Genomic DNA, 23544 nt, shown 5'->3' with positions numbered 1-23544 from the left:
CAGTCTTCGCCACCGTGCAGCTGCACCAATCCCAGGCCTTTGAAGTGACATCACAGCAAACGTGATTGGTCTGGTCTTTCCCCACTGGGCGGATCCTGTCAGCTCACGGATCCGTAGCCTTGGAGGAGACTTGCCGGGCTGTGTGACCTTGAAGAAATCACTTTACTTCTCAGAACCTCGTTTATAAAATGGAGATATTAATATCTGAAATGACCAGTTGAACGTTATGTAATTAAAAACACTTTTATTATTTGTCAGCTTACAAAAGTAATATATGATTATTATAAAGATAAAGATGGAATAGAGACACTGCAAGTCCCCTATACACTATTCCCTCTCTCCTCCCCAAGCCATAGTTACTATTAACAGCTCAGTGTATTTTCACCCTGGTTTTTTTCTATGACTATATGAAAGGTTACTTTTTAAACAAAATTAAGTTATACTATATAACTTTCGTTCACTTAACAATACATTTGAACATCTTAAAAATAAGTTAATATATTTTATTAGTGTATTTATTTTAATTAATTAATTAGTTGATTAATTAAAATCCTCACCCGAGGACATGCTTAGAGAGAAGGAGGGAGAGAGAGAGAAAGAAACATTGATGTGTGAGAAACATGGATCAGTTGCCTTCGGGAATGGAACTGACAAGCCTTTGGTGTACAGGACAATGCTTTCAATGTTGACATGAATAGGCTTAATTCATTCCTTTTAATGTCTACATTGTATCAAATCCCCTATTCTTGGATATTTGTTATTTCTATTATCATAACAGCAGCAGCAGCAACAACAAAAACTGCAGCAAATACTTATTTGTGTAAGATTTTCTATAGGATACATTCTTGGAAGTTGACTTTCTGGACCAAAAATGTAAGCACATTTTAATAACATCAAAAGCAAAGGCAACAAAACATGGGACTACATCAAACTAAAAAGCATCTGCACAGTAAAGGAAACAATCAATAGCGCGGAGAGGCATCGGATGGAACATATGGCAACCAGATATCTGATAAGGGGTTAATCTCCAGTATATGTGGGGAATTCCTACAACTCAAAAGCAAAAAACTAATCAACTAGTTTAAAATGAGCTAGGGACTTGAGTGCACACTTCTCCAAAGATGTGCAAATGGCCAATGGATATATGAAAAGGTGCTCACAGTTGCCCGGCCAGTGTGGTTAAGTGTTTAACATATGAACCAGGAGGTCAAGGTTTAATTCCCAGTTAAGGCACGTGCCCTAGTTTCAGGCTCGATCCCCGATAGGGGGTGTGCAGGAGGCAGCTGATCAATAATTCTCTCTTATCATTGATGTTTCTATCTCTCTCTCCCTTCCTCTCTGAAATCAATTTTTTAAAAGATGCTTAAAGTCACTAATCATCAGGAAAATGCAAATCAGAACCACAATGAGATGCCTATAATGATGGCTATTATAAATAAATCAAGAGACAGCCCTGGCTGGGTGGCTCAGTTTTTTGGAGCATCATCCTGTACACCAGAAAAGTGTGGTTCGATTACTGGTCAAGGCACATACCTAGGTTGTGGGTTTGATCTTAGTCTGGGCATGTGTGGGAGGTAACTGATGGATGTTTCTCTCTCACATCAGTGTTTCTCTCTCTCTCTCCTCTCTCTTAAAAATCAATAAAATAAAATAAAAACATATCCTCAGGTGAGGATTATATAAATAAAAAGACAAGTTGAGGCTATGGAGAAATTGGAATCCTTGCACACTTTGGACAGGAATGCAAAATGGTGCCGCTGCTTTGGAAAACAGTATGGAGGTTCTTCCAAAAATTTAAAATAGAATTACAATATGATCCAGCAATCTCACTTCTAGGCATTTATCCAAAAGAATTGAAACGAGCTTTGTGAAGAGATATTAGCATCCCCATGTTCATTGCAGCATTATTCCCAGTAATCGAGATGTGGAACAACCTAAATGTCCATCGACAGGTGAATGGATAAAGAAAACGTGGTACATGCATACATTAGAACACTATTCAGCCTCAAAAAAGAAGGAAATTCTGCAGTATGCTACAACATGGATGAACCTTGAGGACATTATGCTAAGTGAAATGAGCCAGTCACAGAAAGACAAATATTGAATAATTCCAGTTATATGAGGTATCTAAAATAGTCAAATTCATAGACTCAAAGAGTGAAATGGTGGTTGCAGGGGCTGAGGGGGAAGAGGAAATGTGGAATTACTAATCAAGGGCACAAGTTTCAGTAGAGCAAGATGAGAAAACTCAAGAAATCTGCTGTATAATACTGTACATTGTATCTTTATTCAACAATAATTTATTGTACACTTAAAATCTGCTAATAGGACAGATACATTGTGTTCTTACAAAAATAAAATAAAATTCAAACGAACAAAATACAAAGTGGCTGCTGTATTTTGCGTTCCAACAAGAAATGTATAAGGGTTCCAGGTTTCTTTTTCTTTTTCTTTTTTTTACATCCTCATCAATACTTGGTATTGCTTGTCTTGTTGATTATAGCCATTCTAGTAGTTGTGTAGTGGTATCTCATTGTGGAAATTTATTTGCATTTTTCCATACTGGTCATATTTTTAAAAAATTATTATTTGTTTTTTGTTTTAGAGAGAGGGAAGAGGGGGAGGGAAAGAGAGAGAAGAGAAGAGAAGAGAAGAGAAGAGAAGAGAAGAGAAGAGAAGAGAAGAGAAGAGAAGAGAAGAGAAATATCAATGTGGGAGAGAAACATCAATAGGTTGCTTCCCCGGCACTGGAGATCAAACCTGAAACCTGGGTATATTCCATGACCGGGAATTGAACCTGCCATATACAAGTGCTCTAATGCTCTTGATTTCTTCCCCTTCACATTCCGGGATGATTGCTGTGAACTCTGAGATTCCAAGAGACCTGGTTTCTCTGGGTCTTCTCACTGTGTGTTTTGGGTAAGTCACTTAATTTCTTTGGCCCTCCATTTCTCTGCAACAGTCTGAACAGTGTGTACAGATTGCATCATGCTTATCGAAAAGGGCTAAAAGCATAAGATTAATTTACAATAAGCATATATTCATGTATTATTTGAATAAAAAATAACTGTCAAAATGTTTTCTGTATCTATTTTTCCGTTCTGCTTGTTTGCTTATTTTGTTTTTTGGATTCCAGAAATAAATGAAATCATCTGGCCACAAAAACAGTAAATGTGAAAATTTATAAGAATAGGGAGAATAGCCCTGACCGGTTTGGCTCAGTGGATAGAGCGGATAGAGCGTTGGCCTTCGGACTGAAGGGTCTCAGGTTCGATTCCAGTCAGGGGCATGTACCTTGGTTGCGGGCACATCCCCAGTAGGGGGTGTGCAAGAGTCAGCTGATCGATGTTTCTCTCTCATCGATGTTTCTCTCTATCCCTCTCCTTTCCTCTCTGTAAAAAATCAATAAAATATATTTCTTTAAAAAGAATAGGGAGAATAAAACTACAGAGATAAGAACAGGACTAGTAAAGGAAGCTGGCTGCCTTTGTAATGACCTTAAATTTCTTTTTAAAATATGTGATTTCATACTTGGCCCAGCCTCTCATCCATCTTTTTTCTCAACTCTCTAGTGCCCTCTACTGCTCAGGTGTTCTCATTTCAATTAAGCAAATAGGATTAAGGGAAAGTACTATTTATGGCCTGTCCCTGACCTTAGTAACCTATATCACCCTCGCCACACCTTGCTCTATTCTTGGCCTTGCAACCAGCACAAGGGACATAGAGCTCACAGTCTAGAGGGGGACACAGACTTTTAAGGCATTATATAGCTATTACGAGCATGACAAGAAATATTTCTGGAACAGAAAGGACTCTGAGCCAGGCACTCTGCTAAGCACATTGCATACATGAACTTGTAGTCCTACTGACAGCCATACAAGGGATCTGCATTTATAGAAAAGGAATCAGGGTCACAAATGTGATTGGCTCAAGGTCACAATGGATTCTGACTAAGATCTGTCTGCCCTCCGAAGCCAGTCCTTTCCAGTGCATTACAACAGAATAAACCAAATGGTGTGAAACACTGAGTGGGAACATCTAAACCTATTTTACAGAGGAGAGAATCTCTGATTTGGGCAGAGAAGGGTGGTCCACACATCAAGAGCAGCAGTAAACAGGGGCACAAAGTTGGGACCTATTCAGAGAATAGAAGATTGGGTGGGGTGTGGAGGAACAGAGGCAGGAGATGAGGCTAGAATCAGATTGTACATGACCTTAAAGGCCAGGCTAAGGAAGGTGGGCTCAAAACCCAAGGTCAGCCTTCCCTACCTGGGGCATGTATACTCAGGGATCTCCCAATGTGATCAGGGTTTGAGAAACCACAGGTAAATGTGGCATATCACCTGGAATTTCAATTTTACTCAAAGACTTGAAGAAAAGGCAATATTGTTTTCTTTTTATAAAAGATGTACTGTGGAATTGGATGTAAAGTAATATGAATTTTAAAATAAAACTGGTATTTGAAAGACATTTCCCAGTTGCAGTAAGTTGCTTCCCAATGAGAAAGTGTTTGGAAGTTGTACACTCTTTGATGCCATTAGGGGTAGGCTAATAGGGGAGTTATAGGGGAAGCATTGCTATAGGTGGTGGGAAACCATGGATTGAACTCCACTGAGGGCTTTAGTCTTGGGCTGGCTGGGACTCAAAAACATGAACAGGAACAGACTGTCTTTGGAGAGCTTTCAGTCTAGGCTTTATGAAGCTGATGATTCTGAGTAGAACAAATAAAAAAAGTTCCTTTCCTCTTCCCCATCTCCTTGACACATTCCTCTTGTAACTCATCCATTCTTTTACTTAAAAGATATTTACTCTACAACAACTCTCCCAGTTCTTGTGTGACCTTGGACAAGTCACTTAACCTTTATGTACCTCAGTTTCCTCATTTGCAGAATGGGAATATAATAATACCTACCCTATAATGTCACAAGGAGTGTCATAGTGAGAATTAAATGAGAATTTGTATAATGCTCTTAGAATAGATCTGGAACAAAGTTCAACCCTGTTTAAACATTAGCTATCACAACAATATTATTTGTACAACTTCTACAGCTATTGTGTTCCAGTCATCACCCGGCACAAGCCTTTGGTCATTCATGTTGGGAGCAGGGGGTGGGTCTGGGAGGAATATAGAGATGAACCATATTTCTTATTGCAGTTGTACAGACTTATATATATATAGGAGGTGCTCAAATTGCTTGTTGAATGAATAAATAAATGTCTTCCTACTAAACTGCAAGCTATTTAAATGCAGGGACCATTTTTCCTAGCTGTTGAATTACTAGAAGGAAGCACTTGGTGAGGCACACAGTAGGCCCTTAGAGATTATGGAACTAATGAATGTATGGGGAGATTACAGGCAGAAAGTGACTTAAGGCCATAAAGTGCTGCAGAAAGACTGCCCTCAGTTTTAGGAATGGAAGGGCCAGAGGAAAAGATTCGAACGCCAAAGACGAACAGTGTGAGGACTGGCCTTAGCGAATGAGCTGAGCGGGTGCGCGCAGACCTCCGCCGCGGCGCGCCCGCCCAGGCCCCGCCCAGGCCCCGCCCAGGCCTTAGCGAAAGAGCTGAGCGGGTGCGCGCAGACCTCCCGCGGCGGCGCGCCCGCCCAGGCCCCGCCCCTCCGCCGGCTCCCGGGACCGTGGGGCTGGACTCCGCGTGGCCTGGGCCGGAGCGACAGGTTAATCTCATCTGGGCGAGCTGGAACCATGGCTGGCGTGGTGGACTTCCAGGACGAGGAGCAGGTGAAGTCGTTTCTGGAGAACATGGAGGTGGAATGCAACTACCAGTGCTACCGCGAGAAGGACCCGGATGGTAAGCGCTGCCGGCGCGGCCTGGGAACACGTGGGAGCCCGTGGAGGAGGGGCCGGGGCCGGAAGGTCACGTGGGCGACCTCCGAGGGGATCTGGGAGCGGTCGCGCGCCCGGGGCACGGCGGGGCGGGACGGGGTCAGTGGGACACTGGCGACCTTGCGCGTGTTGGGTTCCACGAGGGCTGTCCGGACTCTCCGTGGGGCAGTGCTCCGCCGGCTTCCACCTGGAGGCCGGCCGGGAAGGAGAAAGGCCAGGGCACTTGGGGTAGAGGGACTGGGGACCTATCCGGGAACAGATAAGATTCCCTGTCCTCATGGAGCGTACATTCTAGTGGGGGGGAATTGGACAATAAACATAAGGAAATAAACGAAATCGTGTGTTAGAAAATAGAGCAATGGGAAGACGTGACAGCGGTGTCGGGAATTATGGAGGGCAATTTTAAATGGAGTAGTCAGGGGGAATCACTGAGAAAATGGCGTTTGAACTGAGGGTTGAGAAAGGGAAGGGAGGTCGATGCCAGGCGGAGGGAACAGTGAGTGGCAGGGACCTAGGACATGAATGCGCCCTGTGTGTGCTGGGAACACTGAGTTGACTTGAGTGTGGGGTGAATGGTGGTGTCCAGAGGGGCCACTCCGAATCCAGTGCCTCTGGGTGGTTTTCTTCCTCCTACTTTACTTATTTATTGGTTGATTGATTTTAGAGAGAAACATTGATTGGCTGCCTCCTGCACGCGCCCCCACTGGGCAGGAAACCCACCACCTTTTGGTGTATACAGGTCTACACTCCAACCAACTGAGCCACACTGGCCAGGGCTTCCTACTTTATTTTTTATAGAGGAAAAAAAATGGCACTGGCCCTACCTTATAATGGCTTGCAGCCTAGTTCCAGAACATGATATAACTCTTTTTTGTTTGTTTGTTTTTCCCATTGATATTTTTGAAGAGGGTGGGGGACATTGGTATAGACAGATACATCCATTGGTTGCCTCCTGAACCTGCAACCCAGGTACGTGCCCTTGACTGTGAATCAAGCCCAGTGTGCCCATGGATGTTCTAACCACTGAGCAAAACCAGCTAGGGCGATATTGCTATTTTTTTATGCTAATCAACTGCGCAGAGTTGCTCTGTATTATATAATGCTTAAAAAGAACCCAGGGTTGTTCTTTGAGAGCTGGTCCATGTCCTAAGTGGAGAGAGAATTCACAGGAGAGTTACTTGAGCAGGATGGCTGGGAAAGATTTCTGGTGTTGGTCAGAGGGAATTGGTCTTCCCTGATCACCTGTTAACCATTCCCCCAACATGCACAACAAACTATCTTATAATCCTGTTTCATTTCAATCATAACATTTATTACTGTTTGAATACATCTTGTTCACCTGTTCACTTATTGTGTTTACTCCTCTAGAACAGTGGTCGGCAAACTCATTAGTCAACAGAGCCAGATATCAACAGTACAACGATTGAAATTTCTTTTGAGAGCCAAATTTTTTAAACTTAAACTTCTTCTAATGCCACTTCTTCAAAATAGACTCGCCCAGGCCATAGTATTTTGTGGAAGAGTCACACTCAAGGGGCCAAAGAGCCGCAGTTTGCCGACCATGGCTCTAGAATGTAATTTTTAGGAGGGCAATGGACTGTATTCCCAGCTTCTGGGATTAGTGTAGTGTTTTGTGCATAGATGAACATAGATGGTCAAATATCGTTTGATTGTAAATGAATGAGAGATGGATGTTATTGGGGATGAAGAAGGGACAGGGGAGAGATGTTAAGGAGAGGCTTGCTGGGACTAGAGCCTGCCAAGGAGAGAGGATATATTTCCAACTCCTTTGGTAGCTGCTGTTTCTACTCTGTTGTCAGACTTCACATTCTGAGCCTGGCTGAGGGGTTAGGTACAGTCATCGAAGCACCCCTTTCTCGCTGCTACAAAGACTAGCCTATGGACCCGTTTGGTTTTCTGTGTTTGACTACTGAGTTTCCGAAGAAGTTCCGAAGCTAGCAGAGTTTCGATTATGGAAGTCACTGTGTCTTTGGGCTGGCCTGGCTGGCAGAGCAGAAGGGCTGGTGAGAGGAGGAGTCCGTGCAGGGGCCAAGGTCTCCCCAGTCCTTAACATTGCTCAGTCCCTGCCCCAGGGCAGACAATGCCTTTGTAGGAATGCTGAACACCACCTGCATTCCTTGTCACACCTCAGGAGAACAGAGGCTGGTCCTAAATGAAAGACACATCTGGCCTGTCACACCTTGACCCTCCCTACTGCTAAGCAATGGCCCCAGGCGTGAAGAAAAGCTCTTGCCCTCTTTTCACAGGTTGTTATCGGCTGGTAGACTATTTGGAAGGGATCCAGAAGAATTTTGATGAGGCTGCCAAGGTGTTGAAGTTCAACTGTGAAGATAACAAGCACAGTGATAGCTGCTACAAACTGGGGGCCTATTATGTGACCGGAAAAGGTAAGGAGGGCCTGCTTTCCTTGGTACTTGTCATCGATAGTAGTGCTGACCTCACACTGAGCCCTCTTTGCAGAAGGGTCCTCACAGGCATTGGGGGAGCACGTTGCAGGAAGATTTGGAAATGAGTTCAGCAGAATGGAGAGGGGAAGAGTACAACCTTTTAAGTTAGGCAGACCTCAGGGAATGTTATTTGCAAGTAGTGAGTGGGATCTTGAGCCAGTCACTTAACCTCTGTGCCTTTTACATCACTTATAAAATACTTCATAGGGATTTTGTGAGGATTAAAAAGGATAAAGTGTTGTGTTGTAAATCAGCGAGCTTGACAGAAGACGCCTTAGTGAGCCAATTTATATATATATATTTTATTGATACTTTACATTACAGAGAGGAAGGGAGAGGGATAGAGAGCTAGAAACATCGATGAGAGAGAAACATCGATCAGCTGCCTCCTGCACACCCCCCACTGGGGATGTACCCGCAACCAAGGTACATGCCCTTGACTGGAACCGAACCTGGGACCCTTCAGTCCACAGGCCGACGCTCTATCCACTGAGCGAAACTGGTTAGGGCCTTAGTGAGCCAATTTAATTGGGAGTCTTTATTAACACCAGCGGGCCCAGAGGGAGATGTCTCCCAAATTTCTGAGCAAAAAAAAGGAGGAAGCTTCTCCTATTTTTATATCTTTCTAGCTCTTTGTCTGCAGACTTTACACAGAGCTCTGTGTAAGTTATTTTTGCAGACTGCTTGTAACCTTGGGCATATATCTAACAAACATAAACACCTGGCATGAGAATATGGGAGTATTTTCAGTATCAGCCCCTTATGTTAGATGGCTAGCTTGCAAGGTCAGACAGTTAAGTTTATCTTCTCTATTATTCAAGCTAAAAAAGCAAAGTCATTTTACAGAATAAGAGACCGTCTAAAAATAACAGTTGACTTACAGAACAAGGGACTATCTAATAGCAGAGAATTTCAAACAGCAGTTTCAAACAGCAGTTTTTCCAAAAGAGGGATTATTATGCTTCAAAAGTAGGTAAGGCATAAGTACATGCCTGGCCCAGAGGAGGGGATCAATAATGGTTAATTCCCTTCATCTATCTTTTCTCCTCATACCCTATTGCAGTCATTACTGGAATAGTTTTTAAGTTATCTACTCTAAATAGCAAATTATCCTAGCAAATTTACTTCACATAGTTTCTATGGGTCAGGAATTTGGGAGTAGCTTAGCTGTGTGCCTTAGGGTCTCTCATGATTTTTTAGACATTAGCCAGGGAGTTAGGGGTGCAGTTATTTGAAGGCTTGACTGGAACTGGATTTTCCCATTTTAAGATGACTTACTCATGCGGCTGTTGGTAAATACTTCCTTCTGTTCCTTGCCAGCTATTATCAGGTGACCTCAGTTCCTTGTGACATGGATCTCTCTGTGTCCTCATGCCATGGCATCTGGCTTCCTCCGGAGTGAGTGATCCAAGAGAGAGAGCAAGAAGGAATCCTCAGTGTCTTTTGATGAATCCTCAATGGCCTACCCTTAGATGTCACACATGTTTCATTCCCATCACATTCTATTTATTAGAAGTGAGTCAGTAAGTCTAGTCTACATTAAGGGGAGAGAACTTAAAAGTCCACCCCTCAAAACCAGGAATATCAAAGAATTTATGGACATATTTAAAACCACCACAAATAGGGAATATGACCTTTGAACAGGCAGCTAATTTTTTTGCTCACCAGATCATGAGCTTCTTGAAGATGATTCATTTATCCTTTGTCCCCTGTGCCCAAGCCTGGTTGGAGAGTTGTTCAGTGAAAGTTTGATGAAGATGTCTTTTTAATTCTCTGGAGCTGTGTAGATTATTTCTGCTTTCACATGGGACATTGGGTTTGTGGTAGTCCCTATTTTGATGAAAGTTTATCATCATCAAGAATATCAGTTTCTGCCGAAACCGGTTTGGCTCAGTGGATAGAGCGTCGGCTTGCGGACTTGAGAGTCCCAGGTTAGATTCCGGTCAAGGGCATGTACCTTGGTTGCGGGCACATTCCCAGTAGGGGGTGTGCAAGAGGCAGCTGATCGATGTTTCTCTCTCATCGATGTCTCTAACTCTCTATCCCTCTCTCTTCCTCTCTGTAAAAAAATCAATAAAATATATTTAAAAAAAAAAGAATATCAGTTTCCCTTCTGATGCAGAGGGGCGTTTCTTTAACTTAGTAATTTTCTTAATATTCTAACCTAAGGAAATAACTAAAAATATAAATAAAGGTGATGTGCAAAGATATTCACCCCAGCATTATTCATCTGGAAAATTTATCATTAATTTATAGTGTATAAGCAGTACATAACTGCATTATATTAATTTTTTTGAAAAACTTGTCTACCAACAGTAGCAGCTTAGTTAAATAAATATCTTCCATTGGATGGAATGTTATGTAGCACATTAAAAAATGTTTCTGCCCTGGCTGGTTTGGCTCAGTGGATAGAGCGTTGACCTGCGGACTGAAGGGTCCCGGGTTTGACTCCAGTTGGGGGCACATGCCCGGGTTGCGGGCTCGGTCCCCAGTGGGGGGCATAGGGGAGGCAGCTGATGTTTCTATTTTTCTCATCATTGATGTTTCTATTTTTCTCTCTCCTCCCTTCCTCTCTGAAAAAAAAAAGTTTCTAAAAAATTTTGTTGATGTGGGGAAAACTTATAATATTCAGTGAAGAAAGCAGAGTACAAAATTATATATGGTATAAATTCAGCTATATAATATAGTGTGCAAAACCAAAAATGTCTCTGGATTTGTGTCCTGGTAAAGTTTTGGATTCTTTTTGTCTTTATACCATATTTTACTATATTTTCCACAAAGATTTTGAGTTCCTTATTGAATTAAGGAAAGACAGGCTTATTATACAGACTTATGTGATTAATAATTGTGCACTGAGCCTTTTTGTTGTTGTTCTGGTGCTCCTTTGTTGAGCATACTTTTAGTATTTGCTATCTGCAGTGAAACAAGAATTAAACATGACCAGTGTGTATGGGGGCAGGGGGCACATTCATACTAATACCTGTTATACCTAGGAGAGCTTGAGAAGCATCTTCAGAGAGAGACATGTAAAGTACCCTGTTTAATGCTGGGACAGTGTCATCATTTGGGGTGCTGTCATAGAGGAGGAGGCATTGAATGTGGTGTTTCAAGGACAGAGTAGATTTTTTTTGGTGGAGGTGGACTAGAGTTATGTTCCAGGCAGAAAGGTGAGCAGGTGTGGAAAAAAAAACAGTGGTAGATGCCCTGGCCAGTGTGGCTCATTTGGTTGGGCATCATCCCATGCACCAAAAAGTTGCTGATTTGATTCCTCGTCAGGTACATACCTGGGTTGTGGGCTGGATCCCCAGTAGGGGGATGTGCAGGAGGCAGCTGATCGATGTTTTGCTATCACATTGATGTTTCTCTCTCCCTCTCCCTTCTTTTCTTTCTCTAAAAATTAAATAACAGTATTTCAAAAAATAATTTAAAAATAATAAAACAAGTAAATTTCTTAAAAAAACAAAAAGAGTAGGCCGGGCTGGCATGGCTCAGTAGTTGAGCATCAACCTATGAACCAGGAGGTCACAGTTCGATTCCCCGTCAAAGCACATGCCCAGGTTGTGGGCTTGATCCCAGTGTAGGAGGCAGCCAGTCAATGATTCTCATTATTGATGTTTCTATCTCTCTCTTCCTCTCCCTTCTTCTCTGAAATCAATAAAAATATATTTTGTTTAAAAAAGAGTGCTAGAGAACAATAATTAATCCTCCGTTAAACTAACATTCTTAAATAAATTTCTGTAGGTGTTTAAATCAAAGTGGTCTCATTAATAGATCTTTGCTACTCAAGCCCTTTTGGATTGCTGTTTATTAGACCTTGAGCCCTGCCAAGTCTAAAAGCCAATACTGTTGGCTCCTCCTGCCTACTTCTGAGATAAAGGATTTTATAATCTTTGGTCTTGCCCTCTGTTCCTGAAAAAACGCCCCGTGTTCTTTCTTGACACAGACTGGTTAATAATTCTCCTTTTACCAAGGATAGCTGGGGCAGGGGAAAGAGTGGGAAGCCAAAGAACCCACTTTTAGCTGATGTTGTGACATCAGGCAAAGCATTTTCCTTCCCTGAGCCACAAATTCCTCATTGACGAAATTAAAAGTAATAAGGTCTGCTCATACCTTCTTTGTAGGGTTTTTTCTGTGCATCATATGAGAGTAGATATGACTGCTTTGTTAAACTGTAAAACATTCTATCAATTTGAACAGGTCTGGTTTGTATTGGTTGCTGCAGAAGTTACTTTGGATTGCACACCCATGGAGTATTTGGGCCACATGTTTTCATTTGTAAAGCAATTTAACCCTTTGCACTCGCTTGCTTTTTTCTCGATTCCTTTATTCTAATGCTAACCGTGTCGAGTCACACTCGACATCCGAGTGCAAAAGGTTAAGTGTCCTATAAAAGGAAGGGGAAAATAATTCTGACACATATCTCTTTTATGACATATCCTGCAGCCAATGAAAGATACTAAGAAGGGTTTCTAATGGGGAGTGACAAGGGCTCATGATTATAACATGTAAAAATAATACCAATCTACATAGACCTTGAGGAAAGGTCTATGTACTAAGAGGAAATACATCAAAATTTAAATAGTAATGGTCTCTAAAGATGCAAATAAAGATTATGTGCAGAGATACTCCAACATTATTCATCTGGGAAATTTATCATTAATTTATAGTTTATAAGCAGTACATATCTGCATTATGTATGCTTCCCCCTTTCCTATTTAAAGTCCTCACTTTCTCTTCTAAAAAATACGATTACTTTAGAGGAGGAAATAAGTTAATGATGATAAAGCAAATAAACCTTTATCTAGTCAAGACCATTCTTGTGAGGTCCATACTGCCTATAGCTATTTATTGAACAGTTCTACTTGGAGTTCTCATAGACATCTCAAACTTAACAAATCCATTGTGGAATTCTTGTTTTCTTCTCCCTCCTATTTATTATATCCTGGCTAGTTTATGTTTAAAATATGTCTCAAATCTGACCTGTTTCTCCCTTTTCTGCTATCATTTCTATCCACCCCACCCGCCTTTCCTGCTTGGGTTATAGTGAGGAGATTAATGCAAGTCCCCAATCTTCTTTCCAGAGGCAATTAAAATGAACTTTTAAGAACTTTGTATATTTTAGCCATGGATTAGCTAAAATATACAAAGCAACTGTTTTCAGGCATTGGACAACAGGCAATGAAGTATTGTGATCCCCGAGAAAAGGAAAACACATAAGGTGATCGCCATCCATGATTGCTTTCGATTTCCTCTTGAAAGTATTTTCCAGACTATGCACAAAGAGGTGAAGCCAAATAGAGCATGATAATCGTGCTTAACAAATGAGGCAGAGGTCAGAGTTTCCAGCTACTGAGGAAGTGGAATTCGCAGGACAGGATACCAGAGAGGAATAAGCTACACAGAGGAACTCTAGAAATCCACATAGGCAATCACTTAAGTCTTTGGCCCAATATTAAGCTGCACAAGGTCTGTGAGAGACCTTTCAGTAAAAAATATTGAGGAGCTATGAACTAAAGAGATTCCAGAGGTTTCATAGTGTTAGGAGTGGTTTGAGTTCCAATCAGCCAGAGAAGAGGGACCTCAGTGAACACCACAAATAGTCAACAGAGACTCCAGAAAGGCCATGGTAAGACTACTCTAGATCTGCTCTAACAAACTTAAATACAAGCCTCTAAAGGATCAGGCTAATTCACTAGTAAATTAGCTAGCTACCTGCCAGAATAAAACTCAACAGTCCAAACTGTACAAAGTATCATCCACAATATCCAGCATAAAATAAGGAAGTACTAAATATTAAAAAAAAAAGGCAATTAATAGAAATAGATCCAGATATGATACAGACACTGGAATTTACAATTGAGAATTTAAAAACAGGTATAATAACTATATTTAAGGGTTTAAATAAAATATGGACATAATGACTGAACAGATAGGAAATCTCACTAGAAATATTGAAATTATAAAAAGAACCAAATTAAATCCTTAATCCTGCAATTGAAAGCTGTATCCTCCTATATAATAAAAGGCTAATATGCAAATAGACCGGACAGCGGAACAACCCAAACAACCGGTCACTATGACGTGCGCTGACCACCAGGGGGCGTGTGTGGAACATGGTGGGCATTGGCCGTGGCGGGATGATGGAGCAGGTGAGCAGGGGCGCCAGACCAAGGCGGGGTGCCAGTCACTGTCATCGGGGTGAGCCTCTGGTGATTACTGAAAATTCTTTGCTCCCCGCGTGCCGTGGTTCCACCCAGCGCTCGCACCTGCTGCTGGCACCAGAACTGCTGCTTGCACCCACTGGCAGCTCTGGCCCCACTCGCACCCGCTGGCGGCGCCCGAGCCGCTGCTCACACCTACTGCCAGTGCCCGGCACCAATCTCGATCACTCGGCGCCATCAGCTGCTGGCCCTGATCGCCCCTGAGGGCTTCTCCACCTCCCCTTGCTCCTGAGGGGCGATTGGGGCAGCAGCCGCCACTCGCACCCGCTGCTGGCGCCGGCCCCAATCGCTCCGTGCCGTCAGGGGGAGGGGCCGGGCAGGGCCGCAGAGGATGGGCTGAGACCTGCCCCCTGTGTCTACATTTCCTTAGTTTGAAATTAAAAGTTTACTGATCAGGCTTAACAGCAAGTTAGATACTTAAGGAGAAAACAATCAGTGAATTTGAAAAATCAGTTATTTGAATAAGAAGTATCAATATTATCTAAATTGAGGCACTGAGAAAAAGGAAAAAACGGACAGAGCCTCAACCTGTGGGGTTCAATATACATCACTTTAACATATGTGTATTGAAATCCCAGAAAGATAAGAGATTGGAATAGGAAAAATATTTAAAGAATAAACATTTCCATATTTGATGAAAAAATATCAGTCCACAGATCTATGAAGTTCAGTGAACCCAAGCAGAATAACCAATGAAAATCACTCTTAGACACAAACCAAAGACAAAGAGAAAATATTAAAAACAGAGAAAATGGCATTGAGGTGAGAAAACAACCACTTCTTATCAGGAACAACAGGAAAACAAAAGAATAATATCTTTGAAATGCTGAAAGAAAAAAACTGTTAAATTAGAATTTGACTTTAGCAACAATATCTTTAAAATTGTGGCTCAGTTGATTGAAGCGTCATCCCATGCACCAGAAGATCGCAGTTTTGATTTCCAGCCAGGGCACATGCCTAGGTTTTAGGTTCAGTCCCCACTCAGGGTGTGTGCAGGAGGCAGCCAATTAATGTGTCTCAGACACATTGACACCTCTCTCTCTCTCTCTCTCTCTCTCTCTCTCTCTCTCTCTCTCTCTCTCTCTCTCTTTCTCTCTCTTTCTCTTCCCCCTTGCTCCCTCCTTCCCTCTCTAAAAAAAAATAATAATAATTTTACAATAAAGTAAAGTAAAATGAAGATGAGATAAATTCATTTTCAGCTAAATAAATTCATGAGTCACTAATGAGTCACTATATTATAAGAAAGTTGTTTGGGTTGATGGACAATGATAACAGATAGAAACTAGGGTCTATACAAAAAAAAGCACATTAGAATATGTGTATAAAAAGAAAACTTTACTTATTAATGTATTTAAAAGACTGTTTAAAGCAAAAGTAATAGCAATATATTGTGAGGCTAATATATACTAGGTGTACCAGTTAATTGGATTTTTTTCAATAGATGGAGTTACACATATGTTGATATATATGCAATTTGATGTGTATGCTATTTTGTTGTATTGACAGCAAGCTTCAAAACTTTATATGTCAAATTTGCTGAAGGTGTTAACATCATAAATATTTTTACGCTTAAAAATGTCAAATTTCATGCCAAAAAAAGGGAAGTTTTAATTCATTATTTTGAAGAAAAGTGGTACTGAAAGTTATTGTATACTTTGGGAAGCTTATGGTGAACATGCTCCATCTCAAGATACTTGTGAACGCTGGTTTAAACGCTTTAAAAGTGATGATTTCAATGTGAAAGACAAAGAATGTCCAGGTCAACCAAAAAAGTTTGACGACCAACAATTACAAGCATTATTGGATGAAGATGTGTGTCAAACTCAAAAACAACTTGCAGAAAGATTAAATTTTGTTCAGCAAACAATTTCCGATCGTTTACAAGAAATGGGAAAGATTTTAAAGGAAGGAAAATGGGTGCCACATCAACTGAACAAAAGACAAATGGAAAACTGAAAAGTCATCAGTAAAATGTTGCTTCAATGGCACAAAAGAAAGTCTTTTTTGCATCGAATTGTGTCTGGCGATGAAAAGTGAATTTATTTTGAGAATCCCAAACACACAAAATCATGAAACCGTTAATACTGATCACTACCGACAACAAATAATGAATTTGAACCACACTTTGATCGTAAAATGACCAGAATGTGCCAGAAGACATAGCAAAGTAATTTTGCTTCATGATGACACACCAACACACACTTCAAAACCAGTTAAAGACTCGTTAAAAGATCTTGCCTAGGAAGTATTAACCCACCTGCCATATTCACCAGACCTTGCTCCTTCAGGTTACCACTTGTTCAGATCGATGGCACACGCACTTTCTGAGCAGCACTTCAAAACATACGAAGAAGTGGAAAATTTGGTCTCTGAATAGTTTGCCTCGAAACAAGAGGAGTTCTATTGGGATGGTATCTGCAAATTACCTGAAATATGGGGGAAATGTGTAGCTAGCGATGGACATTACTTTGAATAAAGCACTTTTGATGTTTCTCTTGAAATTATCGTGTTTTCTTTGATTACAAAATCCACATTATTAACTGGTACACCTAGTATATATAAGTAAAGCATAAGAGTAATATATATATGTAAAACATTACAGCAATAGTACAAAAATGGGAATGTGGTAAATGAAAGTTAATTGTTATATTCTTATATGTGAAGTGGTATAATATTAATTCATGATTGTGATATGTTAAGGATACATATTATAATCACTAGATAAACCACTGGAAAAGAAGTATAAATAACAAAAGCTAATGATGAGAATAAAATTGACTATTAGAAACATACAATTCAAAAGAGTGCAAGAAAGAAGAAAAAGCAAAAACATTTGGGACAAATGGGGGAAAAGATTGTAGACTTAAAACCTAGCTATATCACTAATTGCATTAAATGTAAGTAAATAGGTAAAAGGCAGAGAATGTCAGACTGGATATAAAAGCAAGACTTAACTACTATTCTCTATAATAAAACCCTAATATGCAAATTGACTGAATGGCAGAACCACTGGTCGCTATGATGCCTACTGACCACCATGGGGCAGACGCTCGATGCAGGAGCTGCCCCCTGGTGGTCAGTGCGCTCCCCCAGGGGGAGCGCCGCTCAGCCAGAAGCCGCACTCACAACTGGCAAGCGCAGCGGCGGTGGTGAGAGCCTCTCCTGCCTTCACTGCAGGCGGGTGGTAAGGAGCAAGGGGTCCTGGACCGCGAGAGGGATGTCTGACTGCCAGGGGGATCGGGCCTAAGCTGGCAGGTGGACATCCCCCAAAGGATCCCGGACTGCGAGAGGGCGCAGGCCGGGCTGAGAGACCCTCTGTCCTCCACCCCCACCCCCAGTGCATGAATGTTGTGCACCGGGCCTCTAGTTTAAATATAAAGGTGAGAGGAATATATTCTCAAAAGTGAAAGAACTCAGGGGGCATAGAATCTATCAGCTTTTAGAGAAAAATACCTAATAACCAATAAAGAGGTGAATCAAAAATAATTCCGGAATGGAGATGCTCTTATGGAAAGACCAGTGATGAGTTGAATCCATTTAGAATGAATATTGGGCTAATTAGGGTTACTGAATAGAATGTAAATAATATAAACCTTTATGACAAAAACACTACATTTACTGAGCACTTATTATCTGCCAGGCTCTTTGTAAGTACACATTTAAACTTCTTCCAGCATATGAAGTAAGTACTATTATCCTTGTTTTACAGATGAGGAAAACTAAGACTTTAGGGTTAAATAACATGTCTAAGGTCACATAGCTGACAACTAATGGAGCTGGGACTGGAGCTTGGTGTTCTGGCTACAGAGCTCAGGCTTTGTTAACCACAATGCTATGCTCTTTCCCTAAAGTGAAATAACCAACAAAAAGTAGAAAGTGAGGGAGGAGAGATGGAAGAAATATCCTCACATTTTCTAGTTGTGAGTCAATAATCTCTAAAATTTAGTTAAAAAATAAAAGCAATGACTAACCTTTTAATATGTTTAATAATTTCTTTATAACTCTAAGGCAGGGGTGGGGGACCGTTTTTCTGCCAAGGGCCATTTGGATATTTATAACATCACTCACTTAATATAAATGATTTCATATAAATCTATGTTGCCATGAAAAAAGCTCCTAGATTTATTTCCTGCACGCCCCCACTGGGGATTGAGCCTGCAACCTAGGCATGTGCCCTTGACTGGAATCAAACCCGGGACCCCTCAGTCTGAAGGCCAATGCTCTATCCACTGAGCCAAACCAGCCAGGGCTATTTATATATTTTTTAAATGAGTGATGGTGTTACTGGTCAGGGACCTGCTCGAAGTGGGTCTGCCTCAGGTCAGCTCTATTGTGTGGGTTCTTGACTTCGTGTAGGAAAGATTTCACAAAACAATCCAGGTAATTTTGAGAATATGTTTGTTAAAGCTGGGGACAGTGAAACAAGGAAGGGCTTAGCATAGAAGAAGCAACAGCCCTAGCCAGTTTGCCTCAGTGGATAGAGCTTTGGCCTGTGGACCAAAGAGTCCTGGGTTCAATTCTGGTCAAGGGCATGTATCTTGGTTGCAGGCTCCTCCCCGGCCCAGGCCCTGGTTGGGGCTCATGCAGGAGGCAACTAGTCGATGTGTCTCACATCAGTGTTTCTCTCTGTCTTTCCCTCTCTTCCACTCTCCCTAAAAATCAATGGAAAAATATCCTCCAGTGAGGATTAAAAAAAAAAAGAAGCAATAGAAGAGTCCAGGTGGTGCTCTGCTTTGGCATTCTAGAAATGCTATGGGAAAGAAGTGAGCCACGGTGGGGCTGCTGTCAGCTCACAGGGAAGTCAGAGAAAAGGGGGCCGTGGAGGCAGGATCAGGAGGAAAGCCCAGGATGAGCTGCCACTGCCCACTGCTCTCCTGGTTGAAACTCTTGTCGGGACCCTTAGCGTTAGGAGGCAGTAAAAAGTTCATGCCTGAGAAGGGACATAGGTCTGCTCTACAGTGAGCCTGCACTGAATCTTTGTCTTGAGTTTTTGTTTTTTTTCTCTTCTGTTGGCGAGAATCTTAGGGGATGGTTTCAGCAGAATATTCATCAGCTTTCCAGGTGCATTTTTAATATGCAGATACATCAAAATGAGTGTATAGGGGAGTTTGGGATTGTTCTTTGTTCTGCTTTACTGTTTTACTTTTATCTTGGGTCTTTCTGGCTTTAATGGGGTTTTTCTTATTTGTTTCCCAGACTTCATCTGTCCTTGGGGTTAGCTGGCACAAATGACATTAATTGGGTCTCTGTTTTCTATTTTCCCTGCCCAGGGTGATTTAAGACAGCAGTCGCCAACCGGTGGTCCGTGAGGTCTGAAAGGTTGGCAACCTCTGGTTTAAGGAAACCTTTGGATCAGCGGTCGCCAATCTGTGGTCCGTGAGGTCCAAAAGGTTGGCGACTGCTGATTTAAGATATGTATTCTCTGGTTAGGAAGGAGAGTTATAAACCATTTGCTCTCACGTGTACCTGGTTAGGGGAGATAAGATCTTTCAATTCATCAGTTGGCTGTAAGTTGTTCAAATTTGACTTTGTTTCCCCATTCCACTTGCCCAGGAATCTTCTAGCTTCTTACTATCCTGCCTCAGTGCTACATGGAATTTCAAATTTCCATTAATAAAAAAACAAACTAAAGAAAAAAGTCTTGTAATTAACTCTGCTTAAAATGACCCATTAGTGGTTTCCCATTTATTATTGCTCCTAGAATTCTGAGTCCAGGATCCCTAATACGACCCACCGTACCCTGTAGGTTCTGCCCCCTGCCTGTCTCTCTAGCCTCCTTCCCTAGGATTTCTGGGTTCTACCACATGGGCTCTTTTTCTCTTTGTATCCTATTCCTTTTGCCTGGAGCAAGTCATATTTTCTTTCCCTTTTTCCCCCATTATTTCACAGCTCAAATATCACTTCTTTGGGGAAGCTTTCCTTGATCTCACTGCCTAGTCCAGGTCAGAACCCTGATATATTCTCATAGCACCCTGTACTTTTTCTCTACACTTGTCACACTTATATTCATGCATTTATTTTTGTAGTTGTTTAATGTTTGTCTCATTAAACCGTAAGATCCTCAGACAGGGACAGAATCTGTTCCCCAGAACCTAGCATAGTAGTTGGCAAATAGCATACATTCAGTATATATTTAAATTAACAAACAGTTAATAAAGTGCTTATAAGATGCCATATTCTCACTGTAACCCTATGACGTAGCTATTACTATCATTCCCACTTTACCTTTACCTTTTGGTCTGCCTTATAAGGTCTCATTTTAACTAGGCTCCACGGCTAAAAACGCTGGGAGGTCTGCACTGGACCAGCCCACCTTCCTTCCGTGCTGCTTTAACTCGAGGAATGTGCTTTTTACTCAGGAATTGTTCCCTAACTTTGGCCTGAGACATTCAGGCTCTGCCCTGGCTTGGATTTACTTTTTTCTTCTCTTTCCTAACTCCCAGGCGGACTGACCCAGGACCTGAAAGCTGCCTTCAGCTGCTTTCTGATGGCGTGTGAGAAGCCTGGAAAGAAGTCTGTGGAGGCCTGTCACAATGTTGGTCTCCTGGCCCATGATGGACAGGTCAATGATGACGGCCAGCCCGAGCTGGGGAAGGCCAGAGACTATTATACAAGGGCCTGTGATGGCAGCTATGCCCCTAGCTGCTTCAACCTCAGTGCCATGTTTCTGCAGGGTGCTCCCGGCTTTCCCAAGGACATGGGCCTGGCCTACAAATACACCATGAAAGCTTGTGACCTGGGCCATGTCTGGGCCTGTGCCAATGCCAGCCGCATGTACAAGCTGGGGGATGGCGTCGATAAGGATGAAGCCAAGGCTGAAGCACTAAAAAATCGGGCCATGAAACTGCATAAAGAACAGCAGAAAAACGTCCAACCTTTAACGTTCGGGTAGCGTGGCCCACCCTCCTGTGCAACAGATGCGGGCACCTCCTATTCCCGATGCAGCCCTTGGAGATCAACCCGCTGGAGCAGGAAGACTTGGGACTTGGTATTTGTAGCCCTGGTTACATATACCCATTGCCCCAGAGTGTCACCTACTGGGATGTAGTCTGAAGTGTTTATTTCTTTAACTGGTGTGATCTGTAAAGAGACCCACATTTAACGGGGTTTTAGATCTCAAACTCGTATAGCTCTAAAACACAGCAAACTAGAGAGCCATGGAGATTTTTGGGGGGGGGGGGGGGGTGTGGAGAGACAAAGAGCAGGAGATTGGAAAAATTAGCAGCCACAGGGCCGGAAGGAATGAGACACCATCATCATCATCATTATTATTTTAGTTGGGAGGCTTGAAAATCAGGAAGTATCTTGATTTACATAACAGAGGGCTTAAGGGGCTAAGAACAGTCACGACTGCCACCCTCTGGCTTACATAATCCTTGGTGTGGGCTTTAGTTCTGCCTTTAGAGTCACATTTTTTCAATACATTCATGGAGATCTGGAAGATTAAAGGTCATTATGGTTCAGGGTTGCTAAAGAGGATGACACAAGCCCTCCTCCAGTGGAGACGATCACAGTTAGTGGACTAGCATGCCCAGTCCACTTGCTTGGTACTGCTGATCACACTGAGGGAGCAGATTATTCCCCAGGCAACTTCAGGCAGGGATTTGTAAGCAAGGGTTTTGTAACACACTTTGTCCCTCAGAACAGAACCTTTTTAACTGTTCCTGTGAATAAACTATTTTGATTAATATTTTTGTTATTGGTGTTCTCTCCACATTCTGGGTAGAGATTATGTTCTTCAGTGGTTGTGCCTTTTCTTTTAAGAACATTTGCTTTTTCTGGTATCTTCCTAATTTGTCACTAGGGGGCGAGCTTGTCATTTTCCTGCTGACAACAGGACCGTTATTTCTGTCACCACCTACAGTTTTTGTGCTTCCAGTGTTGCAGCTGTCTTAGAAGGAAGGTTTGCTGTGGGTGGTTCGTAAGCGTAGCCCACCAGTTTCTCCGGTTGATAGAGGCAAGGGACTTTCCCAAGGGCAGACAAGGTCTAAAAAGTGAGCTTATTTTCAAAATATAAAGTAGCTTTTGTTGTGTTACAAAAATATTTGTAGGCCAACAAGCATATGAAAAGATGTTCCACATGGATAGTCACCAGGGAAATGCAAATCAAAACCACAATGAGATCATGATCATTATCTTACCCCCTTCAGGATGGCTATTATTAAAAAAAAAAAAAAAAAAAGACAACAGGCGTTTCATCTTGAAGGGTGTTTGCTGGTTTCTGTTCTGAAAGAGCTGCATTTAATTCCAGTCTTTGCAGGTGACACTCATGATCTCCGCTACTCAAATTGGTAATCACTGGGCCTGGTTGTGAAGAATAATGCAGAAAGGGTATTCAGGTAGAATCTGTAGACGTCTCATGATTATTTCTGGTGTTACGTTTCTCACTGTTCATAACCTGATGGCCATTTATGACAGATACTGGGAGTAGCAAGAAATCGCCACTACCCAACTAGAATTAACAAGAATCAAATTGATGTCACACAAAAGGAGAAACCTCAGGATGATCTTAAATTAAACCTGGACGCCTTTGGGCCTTTTAAAGTCTCTTGAGCATTTTTAAACAAAGAAATTTGGGCTTCCAAAAAAACAACAACACGTTTGCAAGGATGTATAGAGGTTGGAAGCCGTATAGATTGCTGGTAGGAATGTAAAACGGTGCAACCACTAGAAAACAATATGGTGGTTCCTCAGAAAACAACATAGACTTACCATATGGTCCAGCAATTTCCATTCTAGGTACATAAAAAATTGACAGCAGGATCTCCAAGATATTTATACACCAATGCTCATAGAGACAGCCACAACAGCCAAAACATACAATGGAATGTTATTCAACCTTAAAAGGAAGGAGGTTCTGATACATGTGATAACATGGATAAAACTTGAAGACATGCTAAGTGAAATAAGCGAATCACAAAAAGATGAATACTGTGTGCTCCACTTAGACGAGGTATCTAAACTCACAGATAATACAATGGTGCTTGCCATGGTCTGGGGGAGGGAGAA

At 41.9% G+C, this 23544-nt stretch overlaps 1 protein-coding gene across 1 annotated transcript; it reads left to right on the top strand.

The window, feature by feature from the left end:
* The first annotated feature begins 5562 nt into the window (after window positions 1–5562).
* On the top strand, window positions 5563–22225 carry COA7 (cytochrome c oxidase assembly factor 7). Its single transcript, XM_079777036.1, has 3 exons — window positions 5563–5811; window positions 8114–8254; window positions 20979–22225. Exons 1-3 carry the CDS (start codon window positions 5706–5708, stop codon window positions 21425–21427), a joined length of 696 nt encoding a protein of 231 aa, XP_079633162.1. The 5' UTR covers window positions 5563–5705; the 3' UTR covers window positions 21428–22225.
* The last annotated feature ends 1319 nt before the right edge of the window (window positions 22226–23544 follow it).

Source organism: Cnephaeus nilssonii (assembly GCF_951640355.1).
Source record: "Cnephaeus nilssonii genome assembly, chromosome: 7".
Classification (NCBI taxonomy): domain Eukaryota; kingdom Metazoa; phylum Chordata; class Mammalia; order Chiroptera; family Vespertilionidae; genus Cnephaeus; species Cnephaeus nilssonii.
Note: the sequence above shows the minus strand (reverse complement) of the source record. Positions and strands in the feature narration are given on the sequence as shown.